The sequence below is a fragment of the Siphateles boraxobius genome, unplaced genomic scaffold, assembly GCF_051911475.1.
Source record: "Siphateles boraxobius isolate OS27281-9 unplaced genomic scaffold, OSU_SipBor_1 25, whole genome shotgun sequence".
Lineage (NCBI taxonomy): Eukaryota > Metazoa > Chordata > Actinopteri > Cypriniformes > Leuciscidae > Siphateles > Siphateles boraxobius.
Window position 1 is genome coordinate 36,642,181 of NW_027508866.1, and position 19,788 is coordinate 36,661,968.

At 36.3% G+C, this 19,788-nt stretch overlaps 1 protein-coding gene across 6 annotated transcripts in view; it reads left to right on the forward strand.

Moving 5' to 3' along the window:
- The window catches only part of opn4xa (opsin 4xa), a 54,399-nt gene that overhangs the window by 23,858 nt on the left and 10,753 nt on the right, over positions 1-19,788 (forward strand). For 4 of the 6 annotated variants that reach the window (XM_077243822.1, XM_077243820.1, XM_077243823.1 and 1 more), the window contains exons 2-6: positions 129-276; positions 6,696-6,829; positions 8,495-8,698; positions 10,046-10,217; positions 14,555-14,716. In XM_077243822.1, coding sequence (XP_077099937.1) covers positions 131-276; positions 6,696-6,829; positions 8,495-8,698; positions 10,046-10,217; positions 14,555-14,716 — 818 coding nt within the window. In that variant the 5' untranslated portion in view covers positions 129-130. The remainder of the gene's footprint in view (positions 1-128; positions 277-6,695; positions 6,830-8,494; positions 8,699-10,045; positions 10,218-14,554; positions 14,717-19,788) is intronic. The other 2 variants (XM_077243824.1, XM_077243825.1) reach the window with 1 other exon arrangement.

Below are 19,788 nucleotides of genomic sequence, written 5' to 3' on the forward strand. Positions count from 1 at the left end.
AAGATTCTGACTTTATAAACATAAACAATCTTACAGATCCAAAAGTTTTGACTGGTAGTGTACTTCATGAAGTCTTTGAGATGTGAATGAGGTTTGATGGAGTAACGTTTCTGCTGTCGTCGTCACAGGAATGGAGGAGCCGGTGAACATGGATCGTGGTTTCTTCAGGAAAGTGGACGTTCCCGATCATGCACACTACATAGTGGCTTTCTTCGTGGCGATCATCGGGGCCGTGGGAGTGATCGGGAACATGCTGGTCATGTACGCCTTCTTTAGGTAGGCCTATATATTTCACTACACTGTAAAAAAAAGTTTGTAATTTTAATGGTAAAAAACTGTAAAAAGATATGTTAATTGCTTAACAGTATGGACCCTTACTATATACAGTGAAAAACTGTAATAGCTCTCACGGGACATTTCATGTAATTTTTAATACTGTTAAATGTACAGATTTTTGAAGTACACTGTAAAAAAAACCTTACCGTTGGATTTACCGTACCTTACCGTAAAAAATACGGTAGCATTTTTTATGTTTTACATCAATGAACTAAAATTTACGGTAAAAAAACTGGCAGCTGTGGTTGCAAGTACTTTTCTGTGAAAAAATACGGTAGAAATATTTATGTTTTACGTCATTGAACTAAAGTTTACGGTAAAAAACTGGCAGCTGGTTGCAAGCGATTTACCATCAAAAATATGGTAGTAATATTTTAGGTTTTACGGCAGTGATCTAAAGATTACGGTAAAAAAAACTTGCAACCAAGCTGATGTTTTTTTACCGTAAATTTCACAGGTTTTTTAACATTGTGTTTTTTTAGCCCGTAAATTTAAGTCCCGTAAAACATAAAAGGTTGCCACCATATTTTTTACGGTAAAATACTGGCAACCACAGCTGCTGTTTTTTTTACCGTAAATTTCTAAGTTTTTTTGGTGTATTTTTACTGTATTTAAGAAAATAATAATGTGATTTGATGAGTTCATATTGAGATCTCTGACTTTTGATTGTAGATTTTTTTGGTAACTCAGCAAATAGTTTCAGACATTGTTAAGATCTCTTCTGAGACTTGTGTAAGAGTACTGAGGATGTTTTCTCTGAGAAGCAGGAGACCTAAAGCAAAAATCTCCATTTATTCTCTATTTAATCGCATAGGAGATTTTGTGATTCTTCTTTTCTGTGAGTTTTCATCTCTTTAAAAAAATAACATAGTCCAGTATACTGACTTTCTCTGAGATACAAAATGTGGTAATAATTGTTGTTTTTCTTTCTCTTAATAACTCTTAAATTATGCGTCAGTGCTGATTTTGTGTCATTTGTTTTAATTACTTGCACAGTTGAAGTCTACCAGTCTTGACGTGGTTTCATACTGACAGATTTATTTTAGTCTTTGCTGAAAGGGACATTTTGGCATCAGTAATAGATGATGACAGCGGACACACTGCAGCTTCTTCACACACACTGCCATGTTTTGGGAGTGAAACTATGAAAGTGAACATGTTAAAGAGGACACTTTCTTTAGTGTAATGTTGCTGATGTAGTTCTTCTCTATATCAGTGTCAGTGTTTCTGAACTCCTGAAACGCCTCCATTGCAGTCTTGAGTTTCTTCCGGGAACGAACACGTCACTATATTCCTCATTATAATAATTAATACGCAGAATAAAGGGGCGGGGCCTGGTTGAGTTAGTTAGTAGTGTGTTAAACTGGCGGTGAAGGGGATGAGATTAAACAAGATTAAAAACAGGAATGACACTGTATCGAACCCTTTAAAGGTCCTTTAAATGGCCTCTAAATGATCAAAATTTAGAAAAACTTGTTGCACTCAATCTCTTACAGTCCTTCTGTCGTCTGATTGATCGTTTAGACTCTTTTATCAAGTAAAAGTCCTTTATTATAAGCGTACAAATTCAGCTAATGCGTCATATGTCTTTCTGCTGTCAAATCTGCACTGATTTTATCAAGTAAATCTAAGAATAACTTTGATATTGTTAGTAATATGTCAAAATGAAAACTTACTGACTGAAGCAACTTCAGTTTACTTGATTATCCAGACACCAGTTTTTAGAGAAATCACAAGTATCAAATATGATCATCAAGATTTATTGGTTCCTCTCTCAATCATCATTGTATTGCATTGCATTATATGTTTTAAAACTGCTGCGCTTTGATCATAATACTAAGCATTAGACATATTATTGTGCAGAAATTGATATTTATATGTATTGTATGTCAGTATCTGCTATACTGTTATAAAGATCTAGTTGATTTACATTACAAGCATCAGAATTTCATCACTTTTTATCCATATAAATATTTTAGAATCTGCACAAAACGTCATATTTTTGCTCAGTTTGAGTCTCTGAATAAAATGTAGCTGGTTTTTTCCTTCATATTCTCACTATTTCATACTAAAGGAGCCATAAAAGCCTGATGTATCAGTTATGATAACTGCAGTGTGACTGGAGTCAGATATTGTGGAGTCGCATGTTGTCAGTGTGTGTTTTCAGCTCTTACAGACTGAAGTTGTGAAGTAGTCCAGTGTCATTCTCGGTCTTGGATGATATCTAATGCGTTCAGCCAAAATCCTCTAGAGCCACTGACACACTTTTTACATTTTGTTCAGCTCTCGCTCTCTTCAGTCCCACGACGGTTTCTTATAGATTACATCTCTAAAGACAAAACACACTCTTATAAGCACTAAAGGTCTGAGTCTGTGAGTCCTGCGTGCACATGTTGAATAATGGACAAACTAAATATGAAAGCTCATTTACTCACCTTCATGTCGTTCAAACCTCGTATGTCTTTCTTCTGTGGAAAACAAACAAAAAATATTGATAGAGAAGAATGTTCATAGAATATTGACATTTATATTTTGATGTTTGATTTTTTAATTATACATTTGATATTTTGCCTTAAAATACTTGATCTATCCCTTTTTTTGAATGGTTTATTTTCTTATTGTTAACACTTTAAGGTTTCAATAGTTAACCTAATGAGTTAACATGAACTTACAGTGAATAAAGACTACAGTCTTTATTACTTTTAGGTAATGTTAATTTTAACATTTACTAATATATTTTTGAGTTTTGAGTTAAAATGTTGACATTAGCTAATAAACTGTGAACTAACATGAACAAAGTGAATTGTATTTTTTTAAGGCAGGACACTACAGACAAAAACATGTGCTTTTTGGCTTTGTGCCATTTCAGACTAGTGGAAAAAACCATCCTAAAATAGTATACTTTTAAGTATTTATTTTATTTAATTTTATCTAATTTCAACTGTCAATGACAATACATATCTTTAAAGAGTTTTTTCTCTACTTCAGTATCACTTATATACACCAAAATTTACAGATTTATTCCTATCTATATTCTGGAGGTTTTTACTGAGGGGTTTGTTCATATACCATTTGTCTGATTTATAACATTTTGTTTCCCAAAACTGTCTGTTGACAGTATTTTTCTGATTTATGTAGTGATAAATAGAGATATTCAAAATCCCTTCAGTAAAAAACTTTAACTCCAATATGTCAACAAAATGAAACAATAATTTTGAACCTGGCTTTATCCAATGTTGAGATAAATTTTCTGCAAATTAATGCAAATCAGTGTGTGTAATTAGAGTATGCTTCAAGTGCATATTTAAACATAGCATTTAGAAAACTTACAAAAAATGTTTTGAATTCTTAATGTGATCATGGTGATATCTAGTGGTTACTTTTTTGTTACCTATTCACCTGAGGTGTCTTGCCTTAACTAGCATGAACCAATATTAATAAATGCTTTAAAAAATATTTTTCTCATTTTTAGTTTGTTAGATAATGCATTAAAGAAATGAGACCTTATTGTTACTGTTTATTTTAAACTTGTCCTTTTTTAGTGCAAAAAACATAATATAACAACTTGACAGTAATGAATACAAAGGAAAGAACCCATGACACACACACACACACACACACACACACACACACACACACACACACACACACACACACACACACACACACACACACACACACACACACACACACACACAAAGAAAGATAGAAAAGGAAAGAGAGAAAAAGGAGAGGACTTTTCTTCTAGAAGCTGCTGTTTGCAGTGGTCCGCTAACAATGTGATTGCATACAAATATGATATAATATGTTGCAATTATATAACATGTTGCACATTGACTGTAAATAAAGCAAAATGTTTTTGGCCGTGATTAATCAGATGCACATGCAGGCCTGTAGGAGTTTAGGGGTGAAGCGGCACATGATGGTGTGGAAGTGGAAAACAAACATCGGTTTCTCAATGATGACAGAAACAAAGCCACTGACGGCCTGTTTAATTCACCAGTCCCACTAAACATGACAGGAATCAATGTCAACCTCATTAGAGCACTTTCTCATTTATTCTAGCAGTCAGTGGGGGACCGATTTTACTAAACCTGCATAGACTTACTAAACAAGCTTACATATGTTTATGCATGTTCTATAAATGCATTTTGGAAACACTTTACAATAAGGTTTCATTAGTTAACTAACTACATTAGACAACATGAACTAACAATGAACACTGCAAAACTGTTATTTTTGTCTGGTTTTCCGATACAAAACCTAAATCAAGATACATTTACTGGAGAAGAAAAACGACTTGACGAAAATAATTTTTTGCAGTGAAAAATACCAGTACTATAAAGCTAAATACTATAAAGCATTTATTGATCTTGGTAAATTTGCACATTTACACTAAATGTGCATTATTAAAATCAAAAGTTGTGTCTGTTAACATATAACGCATTAACTAATCTTAAAGTTGGTGACGTCAGAAACACCAGCGATTTCAAAGCGTGTTTTTGAGACTGTCTTTGGTTCACTGCAGTTTTAAGGAGAAAATACTCAGCAATGCTGTCGACTTATGAATTTACACATGCTTTGTCTTAAAGCATATTAAAAACACCACATAAACATATAAACAACATTAAAAATCAGGATTTTAACTACTGGGACCTTAGTGTGAAGTGTTACCGGAATATGTGTTAAGAAAGTAAATAGAGTCAGTTTTAAAAAATGATGTATTTTTTATGTTAAAGGTTACTCGCTTCATGGATAATTCATGCAAAACAAAAGCATAATCCACATTCCTCGCGGATTATTTCCAGTGTTACCTAATGACTAAACATGAATGCTGTTAATCACGCGTCGACAAAAGACTCTCGTCATACGTGTGGATTTTCTCCCTGACCGAGAATGCTTCAAACTGAAGTGTTGTCTGTCGGCTGAGAGCTTTCTAGGAAAGGTTGTGTTGATTCTGTGAAGAGCTGATGTGCTGAGGACCAGTAATGCCTGATGGTTCAGTAGGTGATGCCGGGCCACTTTCAATCAGGGGAAATCGGGTGAACTTGTGACTGATTAATGAGATGACGTGCAATCACAATGATTGTTGTGCGATGAATCATCTCCGACTCCATGTGTTGAATCAATGAACCTTTTTAAGCAGAAGTGTAGACGTTTCTCTCTCTGTTTTACCAAGTCCCCCTGTGGTGAAAATCCAGCTTTTAATATTGTTTATATGTGGTGTTTTTAATATGCTTTAAGTGAAAGCATGTGTAAATTCATAAGTCGACAGCATTGCTGAGTATTTTCTCCTTAAAACTGCAGTGAACCAAAGACAGTCTCATAAACACGCTTTGAAATCGCTGGTGTTTCTGACGTCACAAACTACCTTGTAACCAATCAGATCAACGTGTGATCGTCAACGAGTGAATCTCTGAGCTGAGTGAGTGAGTGAGTGAGTGAGTGGAGGCGGGGCTCATTTGCATATTCATAAAACCGCGTATACTAAATGTGTCGAGTTACATTGAAGATATTTTAAGGCATGAAGAAATAATTTTTCAAGGGAAAAAACGTTTAAATATGTAATTTTGGTGACCAAAGATGAGTTTTAAGGGATCAAATTATTGACTACAGGGGGACTTTAACACTGTAAAGCTACTATATCATATCTGATAATCAAACACAATCAAAACTTTGCTGATAAACCTGTCGCACACAATCTTCTACAGTCCTTATGTTTTCTGATTAACAGTTTAGACTTTTTAGTAAAAGGGCTTTTAGTATAATTGTAAAACGTCCACCTTTAGCTCATCTTTTGTGCTGTGAAATCTTTATAGATTTTTTATTAAAAAAAAACATAAGAATAACTTATATTGTTAGTAATATTTCAGTATGAACACTTACTGAACGGAAACAACTTTTTGGCCATATTATTGCAATGCTCAGTTTGGGAATAAATTGAGCTGTTTTTTCCTCCATATTCTCACTATATTATACTAATATGAGCCATCAATTATTATTATTTTTTTTAATATTGTGTCTAAAGGCTAAATAAACTGTTGCATTTCGAACAATTCTGTTGCAAAAGAAACATTTTTCGTCTGAGTACTTCATGTCAGGCTTTACAGGGTTAAGGATGAGCTTGTTTGACAATGCATCATGAAAAAATATACTGTAGTATATATAGAGATATGTGTCCATCTTTAAAACTGCAAAAGTCTGGAAATCTGTGCATTAAAGGTTTAAAAGTGTTTGAAGTGAAGCATGTGTTTGGTTGGACACAGTCAATTAGTTGACTAATGCACTGAGGAAATGGCCATAACATGCTTTTGGAACTGGGATTGTAACAAATTGTAAAAAGGTATTTTGTGTTTCAGTAACAAAAAGCTACAGACGCCTCCAAACTACTTCATCATGAATCTTGCAGTGAGTGACTTTCTCATGGCCATCACTCAGTCGCCGATCTTCTTCGTCAACTGCATGTACAAGGAATGGGTGTTCGGAGAAATGGGTAACCAATTCCCCAATCTTCCTACCTAGGGCCCTATTTTAAAGGGGTGTTTGATTATGATTTAACTTTTCTAACTTTAGTTAGTGTGTAATGTTGCTGTTTGCTGTTTGAGTATAAACAACATCTGTAAAGTCACGACGCTTAAAGTTCAGAGCAAAGGGAGATATTTGCTTTTAAAGAAATGGCTTTTTAAGGACGACGACAACAAACGGCTGGTAGGAACTACACGACATTGCTCCTGGGTCAGTGGCATCTCTAACCCTAAAATTTACATGAACTCCGCCCCCCGGGAACGCGATTTATAGATTATTATTATTATCATGACATAATATGCTAATCAATGACTAGAAGAACGGTGCGTTTTTGCTCACCCTCAAAAAGTGACAATTTTATCATGCTATATAAAAATATCTCTAGGGTATTTTGAGCTAAAACTTCACATACACACTCAGAGACATCAGAGGCTTATTTTACATCTTGTGAAAAGGGCATTTTACCACCCCTTTAACGATCTAAGCTCATGGTCTAAAGCGCAAGTGCACTTATGGCGTGTCCGAATCCACTTTTGCTAGTTTAACAACGGGAAAAATGGTCTGCGCTCCCGGTGCATGGTCTAAAAGGGTCGTCTCTATTCTCTTAATGAGTAATGGGTGTGTTTCAGGAGTAACGTGCAATAAACCAATCAGATTCTCATCTCCCATTCCCTTTAAAAGCCAGTTGTGCTCGCTCCATTGCGGATTCGCTATTTACATGGAGGAATTAGCAAGAGGAAAAACTGAACGCTTCTCTAGCGAGGAAATGGATCTGCTCGTGCCCGAGGTTAAAGCTGTGTGTGTGTGTGTGTGTGTGTGTGTGTGTGTGTGTGTGTGTGTGTGTGGTTAAAGCACAAGCAGATCATCTACAGGACAAGCCGGATTCCACCATATCTTCACGTACACAATGTTAATCTTTTACATTGTAATCCTTTTATTTTTAATATTTGAATTTTAATATCTCTTTTAATATTTTAATATTTATTTTAATGTTTGTGTGCTGCTGCGCGTCCCTGTGTGTGTAATAAGCAGAGTGTGCGTGCGTTGTGGACTCGCCTATAGGTTCATATTAATAATGCGCCCTTTAAATAACTAAAAAAATATTGCTCCATTGACTTTAGAGCCGGTTTCAGTTGGTCAATGGCTCAGTCTATTTCAGTTCCTCAAAATAGCAACGCTCCAACAATGCGCCTGAACACACACTCGTTCTCAGACCAGCAGCCCATGGGCCACAGATGAGCACAAATGCATTTGCTATTTAAACACGAGGCGGAGGTGAAAATGAAAACTGCGTCGGGCTGAAACTAGCGAAACACACTTGCGTCGCGCCGGGTGTGTTATACGGCCCCTAGACTTATTTCTCACTTCAGGATAGTTTCATTCAGAATCCTATCAGCTTTTTTGTTTGTCAGCTCCATCAATAGCCACTTTTAAGTCTTATTTAAAAACGTATTTTTTTCTTTAGCTTTTGAATAAGTTATGTTTGTTTTGTTGTATGATTTTAATGTCATAATTTTTGTAAAGCACTTTGGGCCAACGTCTGTCGTTTGAAAATGCGCTATATAAATAAAGTTGCTTAACTTAGCCTTCTCATTTCCATGTGACACGTGCTTGTATCCCCTTCTCCACGCAGGCTGTAAGATGTACGCTTTCTGCGGAGCTCTGTTCGGGATCACATCCATGATCAACCTATTGGCCATTTCCATCGACCGCTACATCGTGATCACCAAACCCCTGCAGGCCATCGGCTGGACGTCCGGGCGCCGGACGCTGATCATCATCCTCCTGGTCTGGATCTACTCGCTGGCCTGGAGTCTTGCTCCCCTTATGGGATGGAGTGAGTCTCACGTATTTCCTCTACCTTTGAAAGAGAAAACAATAAAATAAGTGTGGGAGAAAATAATCGATTCTCTGATGCATCGCGATTCTCTTCAACGATTCTCGATATTCTGATATCTCTACAAAGATTAACCAAGTTGTTTATTATATTTCATAGCAATTACTTGGTTTTGTTTAACTCTCAAACATGAAATGTGGAGTTATCTGCTTTTGAAAAAAAAATTAACTTTAATTTTGTGAGTTACCTGTATTTTTAAAAAAGTTATCATTACTTATTTAAAACAAACCAGCTGTTGTTTGATTGACATTACTTGGGATGGACACACAAAAAAAAGTCCTAATTGGGAGAGGGTGTGCAATTTTCAAAGAGTTTAATAAAAAAATTATGTTTTATATTTTGGTTGCATTTGTGAGTTAATAAAAATGTAACTGGTTGTGTAAACTTGGCACATAATAGGCCTATCTAAATATCGATAAATCAGTCGATATTGCCCTGAATCGAATCAAATCAAATGGTATCACAGAATTTTTTTGAGGTATCTGCAAATATCGTATCGTTGGCTAAGATAATCGACATCATATCGTATCGTGATGAATTGTCTGATTTACAATCCTACTCTACAATGGGATATTTTGAACCCGGACAGCAACATAGTGCCGGCCCAGATCTGGCCCACATCTGGGCCGTGTGGAATCCATGTGTACCGGATGTGGGCCGGATCTGGGCCGACATTGGCCGCATTTTCAAGAGCTAAATATAATTCTCCACTAAGGCCGTATTTACACTGTAGATCTTGATGCCCAATTCTGATTTTTTTAGCAACACTTTACAATAAGGTTAATTTATTTAACATTAGCTAATGTATCCACTAACTAACATGAACTAATCATGAGCAATACATTTGTTACTACGTTAGTTTATAAAAAATACAGCTGTTCGTTGTTTATTCATGTTAGTTCACAGTGCATTAACTAATGTTAACAAGATTTTAATAAAGTATTAGTAAATGTTAAAATTAACAAAGACTAACAAATGCTGCATAAGTGCAGTTCATTATTAATTCATGTTAACTAATGAACCTTATTGTAAAGTGTTACCGATTACATCTGATCTGTCCGATTACATGGCAGACGCAAATGCACGTATCCGATTCATGTCAGATTTATTTCCACATATTAATGAGGTCTGAAACGGATCTGAGAATATCAGAATCCATGCACGTTTGCGTAGGTCATATCCGATCTGTGTCACATGGGACCATGCAGTGGAAATGCGGTCATTTTGTTGCTGTCTGGGAAGTTTCTCCACAATCTTGAACACTGTGTTGTAATGGTTCTTGGATAGGTTCGTATATCCCAGAAGGCCTCATGACGTCCTGCACGTGGGACTATGTGACGTCCACTCCAGCAAACAAGAGCTACACCTTGATGCTCTGCTGCTTCGTGTTCTTCATCCCTCTTGGGATCATCTCTTACTGCTACTTCTTCATGTTCCTCGCCATTCGTAACGCCAGCAGGTACAACATGCACACACTCTCACACTGGCATGATGAACGTGATTTTACCAAGTAAAACATGTTTCTGTATCAGCATCCTTGTTGATTATGGAAGTAAAATAATGACAAATGTTTTTGAGACAAAAAAGCTTGTTGAATTGCACTACTTGAAAAAATATGCATTTCATTAACCCTGCGTGCATTTTAATGCATTGCATTTTTAGGGCTTGCATTTTTATGGGCTGAAATTCAACATGGTTGTATATTTAAGCTGTGAATATTGTATATTTAAGCTGTGAACATTTCACACTTGTTTTCATTATTAAAAATTCAATAATGCATATTCACCTTTCAGATTTCACTTCCAAAATGTTCATTCTGTTTAAAAATACAACCTATAATATTCGACAGGCAAATTTCAGTCCATTTTATTTCGCTTTACAAATTCGCTTCCACAAATTCAGTGGTTCAAATTCAACAGAAAATTCAACATTTGACATCCGGGAACGGCAGGAATATCAGTAGATTGCCGATTGATAATCTCCATAGCTGTTAGTCATGATTTCATAATCCCCGCATTTTCGTTGCAAAAAAGTCACATATATCTTAGCAGAAAGTTGAAAAACTTTGCGTTTACTTCACACAAGAGCAGCCATTTCCCCCTGTTGCCATGGGAGCGTTATGAAGTGACGTATTTATGCGACGTGAACCGTAAAAAGCTGTAAAACAGGAAGCACACTTTTTATTTTTTTATTTTTTATTTATTAATTTTTACAGAAGTTGTAGCATATTCCTTTTGTAAAGCTACAGAACTTGTTTGACTCATCAATGTTTTGTAAGTTTGATGTGTTTATTAAGGTCTGAAATAAAACAAGAACTGAAATATTCCAGCACTTTCTGTGATGTTTTATGCTTGCTTATCATAGGAAGTAATAAGAAATGACTCTTTACATTAAGGTAGTATCCTAGTGAGAACAGGGTGTTGGGGGATCACTTTTTTTTCTCTTTTTCACCAAACCGCAGTTTTTGCAAGTTCCCGCGAAAGCCCTACATTTCAGCCCGAGCCCGACGGGCCCCGACTTATTTACGCCCCTAGGGCCGGGCTTCGGGCCAATTTTCACGTCACAGTTCACATGCGGGCCGGGCCTCGGGCCTTTTTTGGGTTATCCTTTTTATATTTTTAGACATTAATTAAAAGAAAATATGAGAAGTTGACTTCGACGATAGAAAAACAAACATAAAAAGACATTTCATAACCAGTTTTTAACCTATCTTATAATTACACTGACATATGACTGAGATGATAGATTCACGCACGCACACTTCTCATCAGCGCGAGCTGCGCGACCCGCGATTCACCTCATGTGAAATGGAGAATATTAAGAGAAAACAGTGGGAGACTGTTCTACCTTTTCGTTTGATTGGCCTTTAATTTCATTTAACTGTTGGAAACTAGCATACTGATGTTTTTCGTTTGATTGGCCTTTATTTTCGTTTAACTGTTGGAAACTAGGATACTGATGTTTTTCGTTTGATTGGCCTTTATTTTCGTTTAACTGTTGGAAACTAGCATACTGATGTTTTTCGTTTGATTGGCCTTTATTTTCGTTTAACTGTTGGAAACTAGGATACTGATGTTTTTCGTTTGATTGGCCTTTATTTTCGTTTAACTGTTGGAAACTAGGATACTGATGTTTTTCGTTTGATTGGCCTTTATTTTCGTTTAACTGTTGGAAACTAGGATACTGATGTTTTTCGTTTGATTGGCCTTTATTTTCGTTTAACTGTTGGAAACTAGGATACTGATGTTTTTCGTTTGATTGGCCTTTATTTTCGTTTAACTGTTGGAAACTAGGATACTGATGTTTTTCGTTGATTGGCCTTTATTTTCGTTTAACTGTTGGAAACTAGGATACTGATGTTTTTCGTTTGATTGGCCTTTATTTTCGTTTAACTGTTGGAAACTAGGATACTGATGTTTTTCGTTTGATTGGCCTTTATTTTCGTTTAACTGTTGGAAACTAGCATACTGATGTTTTTCGTTTGATTGGCCTTTATTTTCGTTTAACTGTTGGAAACTAGGATACTGATGTTTTTCGTTTGATTGGCCTTTATTTTCGTTTAACTGTTGGAAACTAGCATACTGATGTTTTTCGTTTGATTGGCCTTTATTTTCGTTTAACTGTTGGAAACTAGGATACTGATGTTTTTCGTTTGATTGGCCTTTATTTTCATTTAACTGTTGGAAACTAGGATACTGATGTTTTTCGTTTGATTGGCCTTTATTTTCATTTAACTGTTGGAAACTAGGATACTGATGTTTTTCGTTTGATTGGACATTATTTTCGTTAACTACTGGAAAAAAGAATGGCCATGTTCTGTGGTGCATTTTTGACGTAAGATAATCTGCAAGTTGGTTTTTAATTAATTTAATTTAATTTGTTTAGATTGTAGGCTATTGGTCATTTCGTTTGCGAGCGCTGCCAGCAGCCTCAGTAACTCAGTAGTATTTAAAAAAATGTTGTTTTACTCACTGTGGTTTAATAAATAAACATTTATTAAACTAACTGTCTGTGTGATATGCTTTAAGTGTTTTATATCTATGGATTTTATTGTAGCCAAGTAAAGTATTAGCGTTGATTTGAGAGGTTAAATTGATCAAACATGTTTTACTCGCTGTCGGCTCGGCTGATTGGTCGTAATTAAAAAAAAAATGCTCCAAAAATTTGTCTAAATTAACTTAAATAAATGAAAAGAAACATACCTAACAAAACGGAGCTATTTTAATGGCTGCAAATAGGGCAGGCTGTCGCTGTGTAATGAGAAAAAAACGGGCTCGGACTCGGGTCGGGCTGATCATTTTGATGAGCTGTCGGACACGGGTCGGGCTCGGGCCTGAGTGTCTCGGGCCAGGGCCGGGCTCGGGCCTAGATTTGAGGCCTGTGCAGGGCTCTAGTTCCCGCCAATTTCATTGCATAAATATCCTGCATATTCCATCGCATTTGTTAAGAAAACATGCGGCATAATCAAGGATTTTTGCCCGCAAAAATCACTAAAAAAACTAGAGCTTCTCTCGCTCTGTATAATGACAGCACACTCTTCTCAGCACTCCAGCAACGGACACAACCCCGAAAACTATTGGTGTGGATTTTTGCCAATAACGATGGTTCCCCCCGATACATCGGCAAAACCGATGAAGCAGTCGACTTCTAGTGTGAACGCTGAGCAAAAATCAGCTGGTTGCATAAACTGCTAAGACTAGTCTTCATTTTTTTTAAGACTGTTCATATCTTTTTCAAGTCAGTTACATAAAAACGTAGATTGGTCTAATTTGATACCGAAAAAAGTAAGACTGATTACCCCTAGCTAACTGCTTGCTGTTCCTACAAGTTCTTAAGACACAGTCTTCACATAATGGCTATGGTTATGCAACTGGGCCCTGCTGGACTAAATGAACCAGGATATTGACAGAAAAAGATTAAGAGCATAAAAGTCCAGGTTAGAGATGCACATACATAGACATTTTCATGCAAATGTCAAAAGAACCACAAGAACCGAAGTACCAAGAGTGTGAACAAACTCTTCGGTTTAGGCTTCTACATCAGTGTTATATGAGTTATGGGTAGGGATAGGGTTAGGACTGTGTTTTTTGGACAGGAATGATGTTTCAGAATTAATAGAAGATGTTGTTCAATGTTTTACTTAATCATGGCGACCATAAACAATCAGGACAAAGTCATGGCAGGACATGTGTTCATCATCATAACTGAAACATCTACATGATGTACAATCAGGGTTCGTTCAGACACTGTAAAATTAAATTCAAGGATTTTTTAGGCACTACTTTTGGTTTTCAAGGACAATAATCAGATCTCACTTATCAAACAATATCTTTATTATCTTTCAAATTCTAAAAAACGCAAATAGATTAACAAAAATAAACTAATAAAATGATACAAATAAAGTGCAGCACATGCGATGCCTGCGGTAACTTTAACCACTGAAAGGATACTATGACAAAGATATCGCTTCCCTTATTCAAAATGATTTTTCCTCCCATGAATTTATGATTGACCTGAAGAATGAAAGCTGTATCATATACTGTACTTGGATATTTATATGAGCAATATCACACTCATAGCCATGCGAAATGCCTCTATATCTATATCAGCTGGGCTCCAGTATTGATTTTGTGTAAAAAGATTTTTTTATCAATAAAATTAATTCAATAATTCAAGCACTTTCCAAGTAGTTTTCAAGTTTTTTTCAAGACTTAAATTTAAAAACGTCAAATCCAAGCTCTTTAAGCACCTTGTACGAACCCTGTACAATGTCATTCTTGGGAAAAATGTGTCCAGGGATTTGGAGAAGCTGGGTAGCCATGTGAGGAAGACCACCCTCATCCAACAGCAGTCCATCAAGACCGAGTGGAAGCTGGCGAAGATCGCGTTTGTGGTCATCATCGTGTTTGTGCTGTCCTGGTCTCCGTACGCCTGCGTCACGCTCATCGCCTGGGCAGGGTAACTATCAGCGGCTATTTTGGGGATTATTACAAACAATATCTGGAATTTTTGTGTCGACCGTTAGTGAACGTGATTTCATCAAGAAACACATGTTCCTGGATCAACAAATTTGTTGCTCCTGGAACAACTTTCCAATCAACCAATCAGATTTGAGGGACAAGTTTACAGTTTATGTCAAGTTTAGGCTTAGAACCAGGGTGAGGTGCTTCTACATCAGTGTTATACACATGTCATTCCCCTCTGATTTTAGGGATAAGTTATGGGGAGAGTTAGGTTAAGGGGTAGGGATAGGGTAAGGACTACATTTTGGGACAGGAATGTTAATCCAGAATCAACAAAATATGTTGATCCAGGAACATGTCTGTCTTGGCGAAATCATGGTGACGCATTGGTTAGGCTGTTGTTTTTTTATTTTGAGTTTATGCAGTGCACATGCATGGATGTCTATATATGTGAATCTCTAGCCTGGACTTTTATGCTCCTAATCTTTTGTACTATCATTATCCAACAGCAAATAAACAATTAAACAACTGCAAATCCATATGTGTAAATCATCTTAGGTTCTTTGTATGCATCGGTGGAACATTTATCATCCATGGCACCTTTACATTCCACAACAGGTTCTTTATAGTGGAAAGAGGTTGTATAGATTTTAAAAAATGTTTTACACACAAAGACAAAAATGGTTATTTTAAGAACTGTTCACTGAAAAGTGCTTTGGTTCCCTCGACAAAAACCCATCGAATTTTTTCAGTGGCTTTTACATTTTTAAAGCAAATAAGCTCTGTGATCATGTGTTGTTCATCATGTTAATCTTCACAAATAAGCACAGCTTTTATGATTTTTTATGCCTAAATCCAATCGGCACAAGTGAAAAGCTAATCCACAGTCACATGACTTCAACATAACCATAAGCTTCAACAACTTTTTCAGGTCTTTATTAAAAAAAAAAACATTGACTTCAGGACGATGGAACCGGAAGTGCTAAAATGTTAACCTATTTCTGGGTTTTATTCAACAATTAATGCATCATCCGTCTAAATGACTTTTGCATTCTCACATTTGAATTAAATATACATCAATCAATCAAATATACATTGTGCTCTCCCAGCTAATTAAGTGCTGAGATGTATCAAAAAAGGTCTGCACTCTAAAAAGCTTTTACTGTAAACAGGAGATAAAGTTAACAAATGTTTCGGCTCATTGAAAGAACGCTGCAGGTTTTTCCTGATGTGTAATTGTTCCCAACATTATTTACTGTTTCAGATGGACTTAAACTTGAGTCTGAGGAGTAATTATTTGATTATTTAATTATGATCACGATCACCTGAAGACCTGCAGCGTACTTTTATATGTAGTCATTGAGAATAAGTGAAACTTATTCTGAAGGCAAAGAGTCGAAACATTTTTTAACTTTATCTCCTGTTTACAATAAATGGTTTTTTTAGAGTGGATACCTTTTTTGCATTTTTTTTTATGAAATATACATACAAACTTTTTGTTTTTGTCAGTTTGACCCTTAACTGTGATGGCCAGTTTCATGCAGAACATCTAATCTCTCGGAGAAGTATTCTGATTCATGTGTTAGTCTGTTAAAGGGAGTCAAACCATGCAGAAGATCTGAGGCTTTCTGAGCATTCCAGGGTAAAAAGACGTCCTTTTATAGAAGAACTGTCCAAAAGTGAGAGCGTATAGCGTGAGCCGGCTCGATGCGAACACTTCTGAGAGAGCGAATGATGAAGCCTGCTGGAGGATACACATATAACCATGCATGGGATTCTTCCCGCTCGGCCAACAACACCTCCGGGTCACTAACATGTCATGTTCACAGACACTGCAGGGGTCTTCAGCTTTATTCACTACGCTCTCCGCTTGCTTCTTGACTTGTTTTCCAGTACAAACCCTTACGGAACAAAAATATATGGGAATATACTGCAAAATATAATGCGATATATATACAGGTGCTGGTCATATAATTAGAATATCATCAAAAAGTTGATTTATTTCAGTAATTCCATTCAAAAAGTAAAACTTGGATATTATATTCATTCATTACAGACAGACTGATATATTTCAAATGTTTATTTCATTTAATTGTGATGATTAAAACTGACAACTAATGAAAATCCCAAATTCAGAATCTCCAAAAATTAGAATATTACTTAAGACCAATACAAAAATGAGTTGCTCGGTGAGTTTATTTGTAGTGCATTGACAATAATTTTTATATAATTAGTTTATTAATTAAATTAATAAAAAGACTAAAAGACCGTGAGATGTTTGGTGATTGTACCTGAATGAATTTAGGTTTCGGTTCAATACGAATACAGTTACCGTTCCACCCCTAATTTTCAAATATGGGAAACTAGTGCTTACATTTTTTTCAATATACTGCAATATATGAGTTGACTACAGTATGTATGTCTATATATTGATATATATAAAATATTTATATTATTGTGTGCATATATTGCACATATACACTCACCTGAAGGATTATTAGGAACACCATACTAATACTGTGTTTGACCCCCTTTCGCCTTCAGAACTGCATTCATTCTACGTGGCATTGATTCAACAAGGTGCTGAAAGCATTCTTTAGAAATGTTGGCCCATATTGATAGGATAGCATCTTGCAGTTGATGGAGATTTGTGGGATGTACATCCAGAGCACGAAGCTCCCGTTCCACCACATCCCAAAGATGCTCTATTGGGTTGAGATCTGGTGACTGTGGGGGCCATTTTAGTACAGTGAACTCATTGTCATGTTCAAGAAACCAAATTGAAATGATTCGAGCTTTGTGACATGGTGCATTATCCTGCTGGAAGTAGCCATCAGAGGATGGGAACATGGTGGCCATAAAGGGATGGACATGGTCAGAAACAAGGCTCAGGTAGGCCGTGGCATTTAAACGATGCCCTATTGGCACTAAGGGGCCTAAAGTGTGCCAAGAAAACATCCCCCACACCATTACACCACCACCACCAGCCTGCACAGTGGTAACAAGGCATGATGGATCCATGTTCTCATTCTGTTTACGCCAAATTCTGACTCTACCATCTGAATGTCTCAACAGAAATCGAGACTCATCAGACCAGGCAACATTTTTCCAGTCTTCAACTGTCCAATTTTGGTGAGCACTTGCAAATTGTAGCCTCTTTTTCCTATTTGTAGTGGAGACGTATCAGCTTGAATCAGTCGGCCCATTCTCCTCTGACCTCAAGCATCAACAAGGCATTTTCGCCCACAGGACTGCCGCATACTGGATGTGTTTCCCTTTTCACACCATTCTTTGTAAACCCTAGAAATGGTTGTGCGTGAAAATCCCAGTAACTGAGCAGATTGTGAAATACTCAGACCGGCCCGTCTGGCACCAACAACCATGCCACGCTCAAAATTGCTTAAATCACCTTTCTTTCCCATTCTGACATTCAGTTTGGAGTTCAGGAGATTGTCTTGACCAGGACCACACCCCTAAATGCATTGAAGCAACTGCCATGTGATTGGTTGAATAGATACTTGCATTAATGAGAAATTATAATGAGAACAGGTGTTCCTAATAATTCTTTAGGTGAGTGTATGTTCCCATGTAAATGTGAATGTACATACACTACCGTTCAAAAATAAAAAATAAATTTTTAAAAAGGAATGTATACTTTTCTTCAGATAGGACGCATTAAATTGATCAAAAGTAACAGCAAAGACATTTATAATAATCCAATATATTTCTTTTTTAATTAAATGCTTTTCTCTTGAACTTTCAAAGAATCCTGAAAAAAATGAATCGCGGTTTGCACAAAAATATGAAGCAGCACAAACTGTTTTCAACTGATAATAATCATAAATGTCTCTTGAGCATCAAATCATCATATTATAGTGATTTCTGAAGGATCATGTGACACTGAAGACTGGAGTAATGATGCTGAAAATTCAGCTTTGATCACAGGAATAAATTACACTTTACTATATATTCACATAGAAAACAGCTGATTTACATTGAAATAATATTTCACAATATTACTGGGTTTGTTTTGTATTTTTAATCAAATAAATGTAGCCCTGGTGAGCCAAAGAGACTTCTTTTAAAAACATAAAAAATCTTACCGACCCCAAACTTTTGAACGGTAGTGTATATACACACACACATTCACGGAATGAGTTACAATAGATTTCTAGTTCCCAGCATGCTTTGCTTCTGACTGTTAAAAGCAAATGAAGCTTTAAAATATAAAACATTTATACTGTAAATAGTTAAAAAATATAAGAAATATATTACATTATATATTTCTCTATATACACTAAACAAAATTATAAACGCAACACTTCTTGTTTTTGCCCCCATTTTTCATGAGCTGAACTCTGTGCCTCTCTCTGTCTTGTGTTAATAGTCTCTTTATAATCTCTTTCACTTTGTCTCTTCATGATTTGCGTAACATTATAAAGAGAAAGAAATATTCGAAATTTGCTTGTAAAACGTAAAACGACATTCTCTGCTAAAACTTTGTAAACACAGCAGCTTATGCCATCAAAGATGGGGTGATTACTAAATCACATGAAGTCCCCAGATAATACTGATCCTGTGCGAATAGGGCTATAGACTTTTTCTATTTACACTAAAGGCCTATTTCGCTCAAATATTGTTCACAAATCTTGGTGAGGTGGATGGATTATCTCGGCAAAGGAGAAGTGCTCACTAAGGCCGTGTGTCCACCAAAGCGTTTTTAGCCGGCTGAAAACGCTAGGCGCTCTGCTGAAAACGCCTAGCTGTGGCGCTTGAGAGCGTTTTGGCAGCGCTGCGTTTTTTCAGTTGAGACGATTCGTTACTATGATACAGAATATCCGCAGCACAGTTTACTTGTAACTGATTTCGTAGATAATTTGTTTCATACTAAAAAATTATTTTGTTCAATTTGAACAAAATTATTGAACATTTTGTTCGGTTAGCTCTGCTGGTTGACGCCGTTGTACAGAAAGAATGTTGTGACAGTTGGTCGGTGTCGTATTTGTCCCGCCCCTCCTCCACTGTGATTGGACGGCTGTGTAAAAAGTGACAGTGATGAGTGCAGCG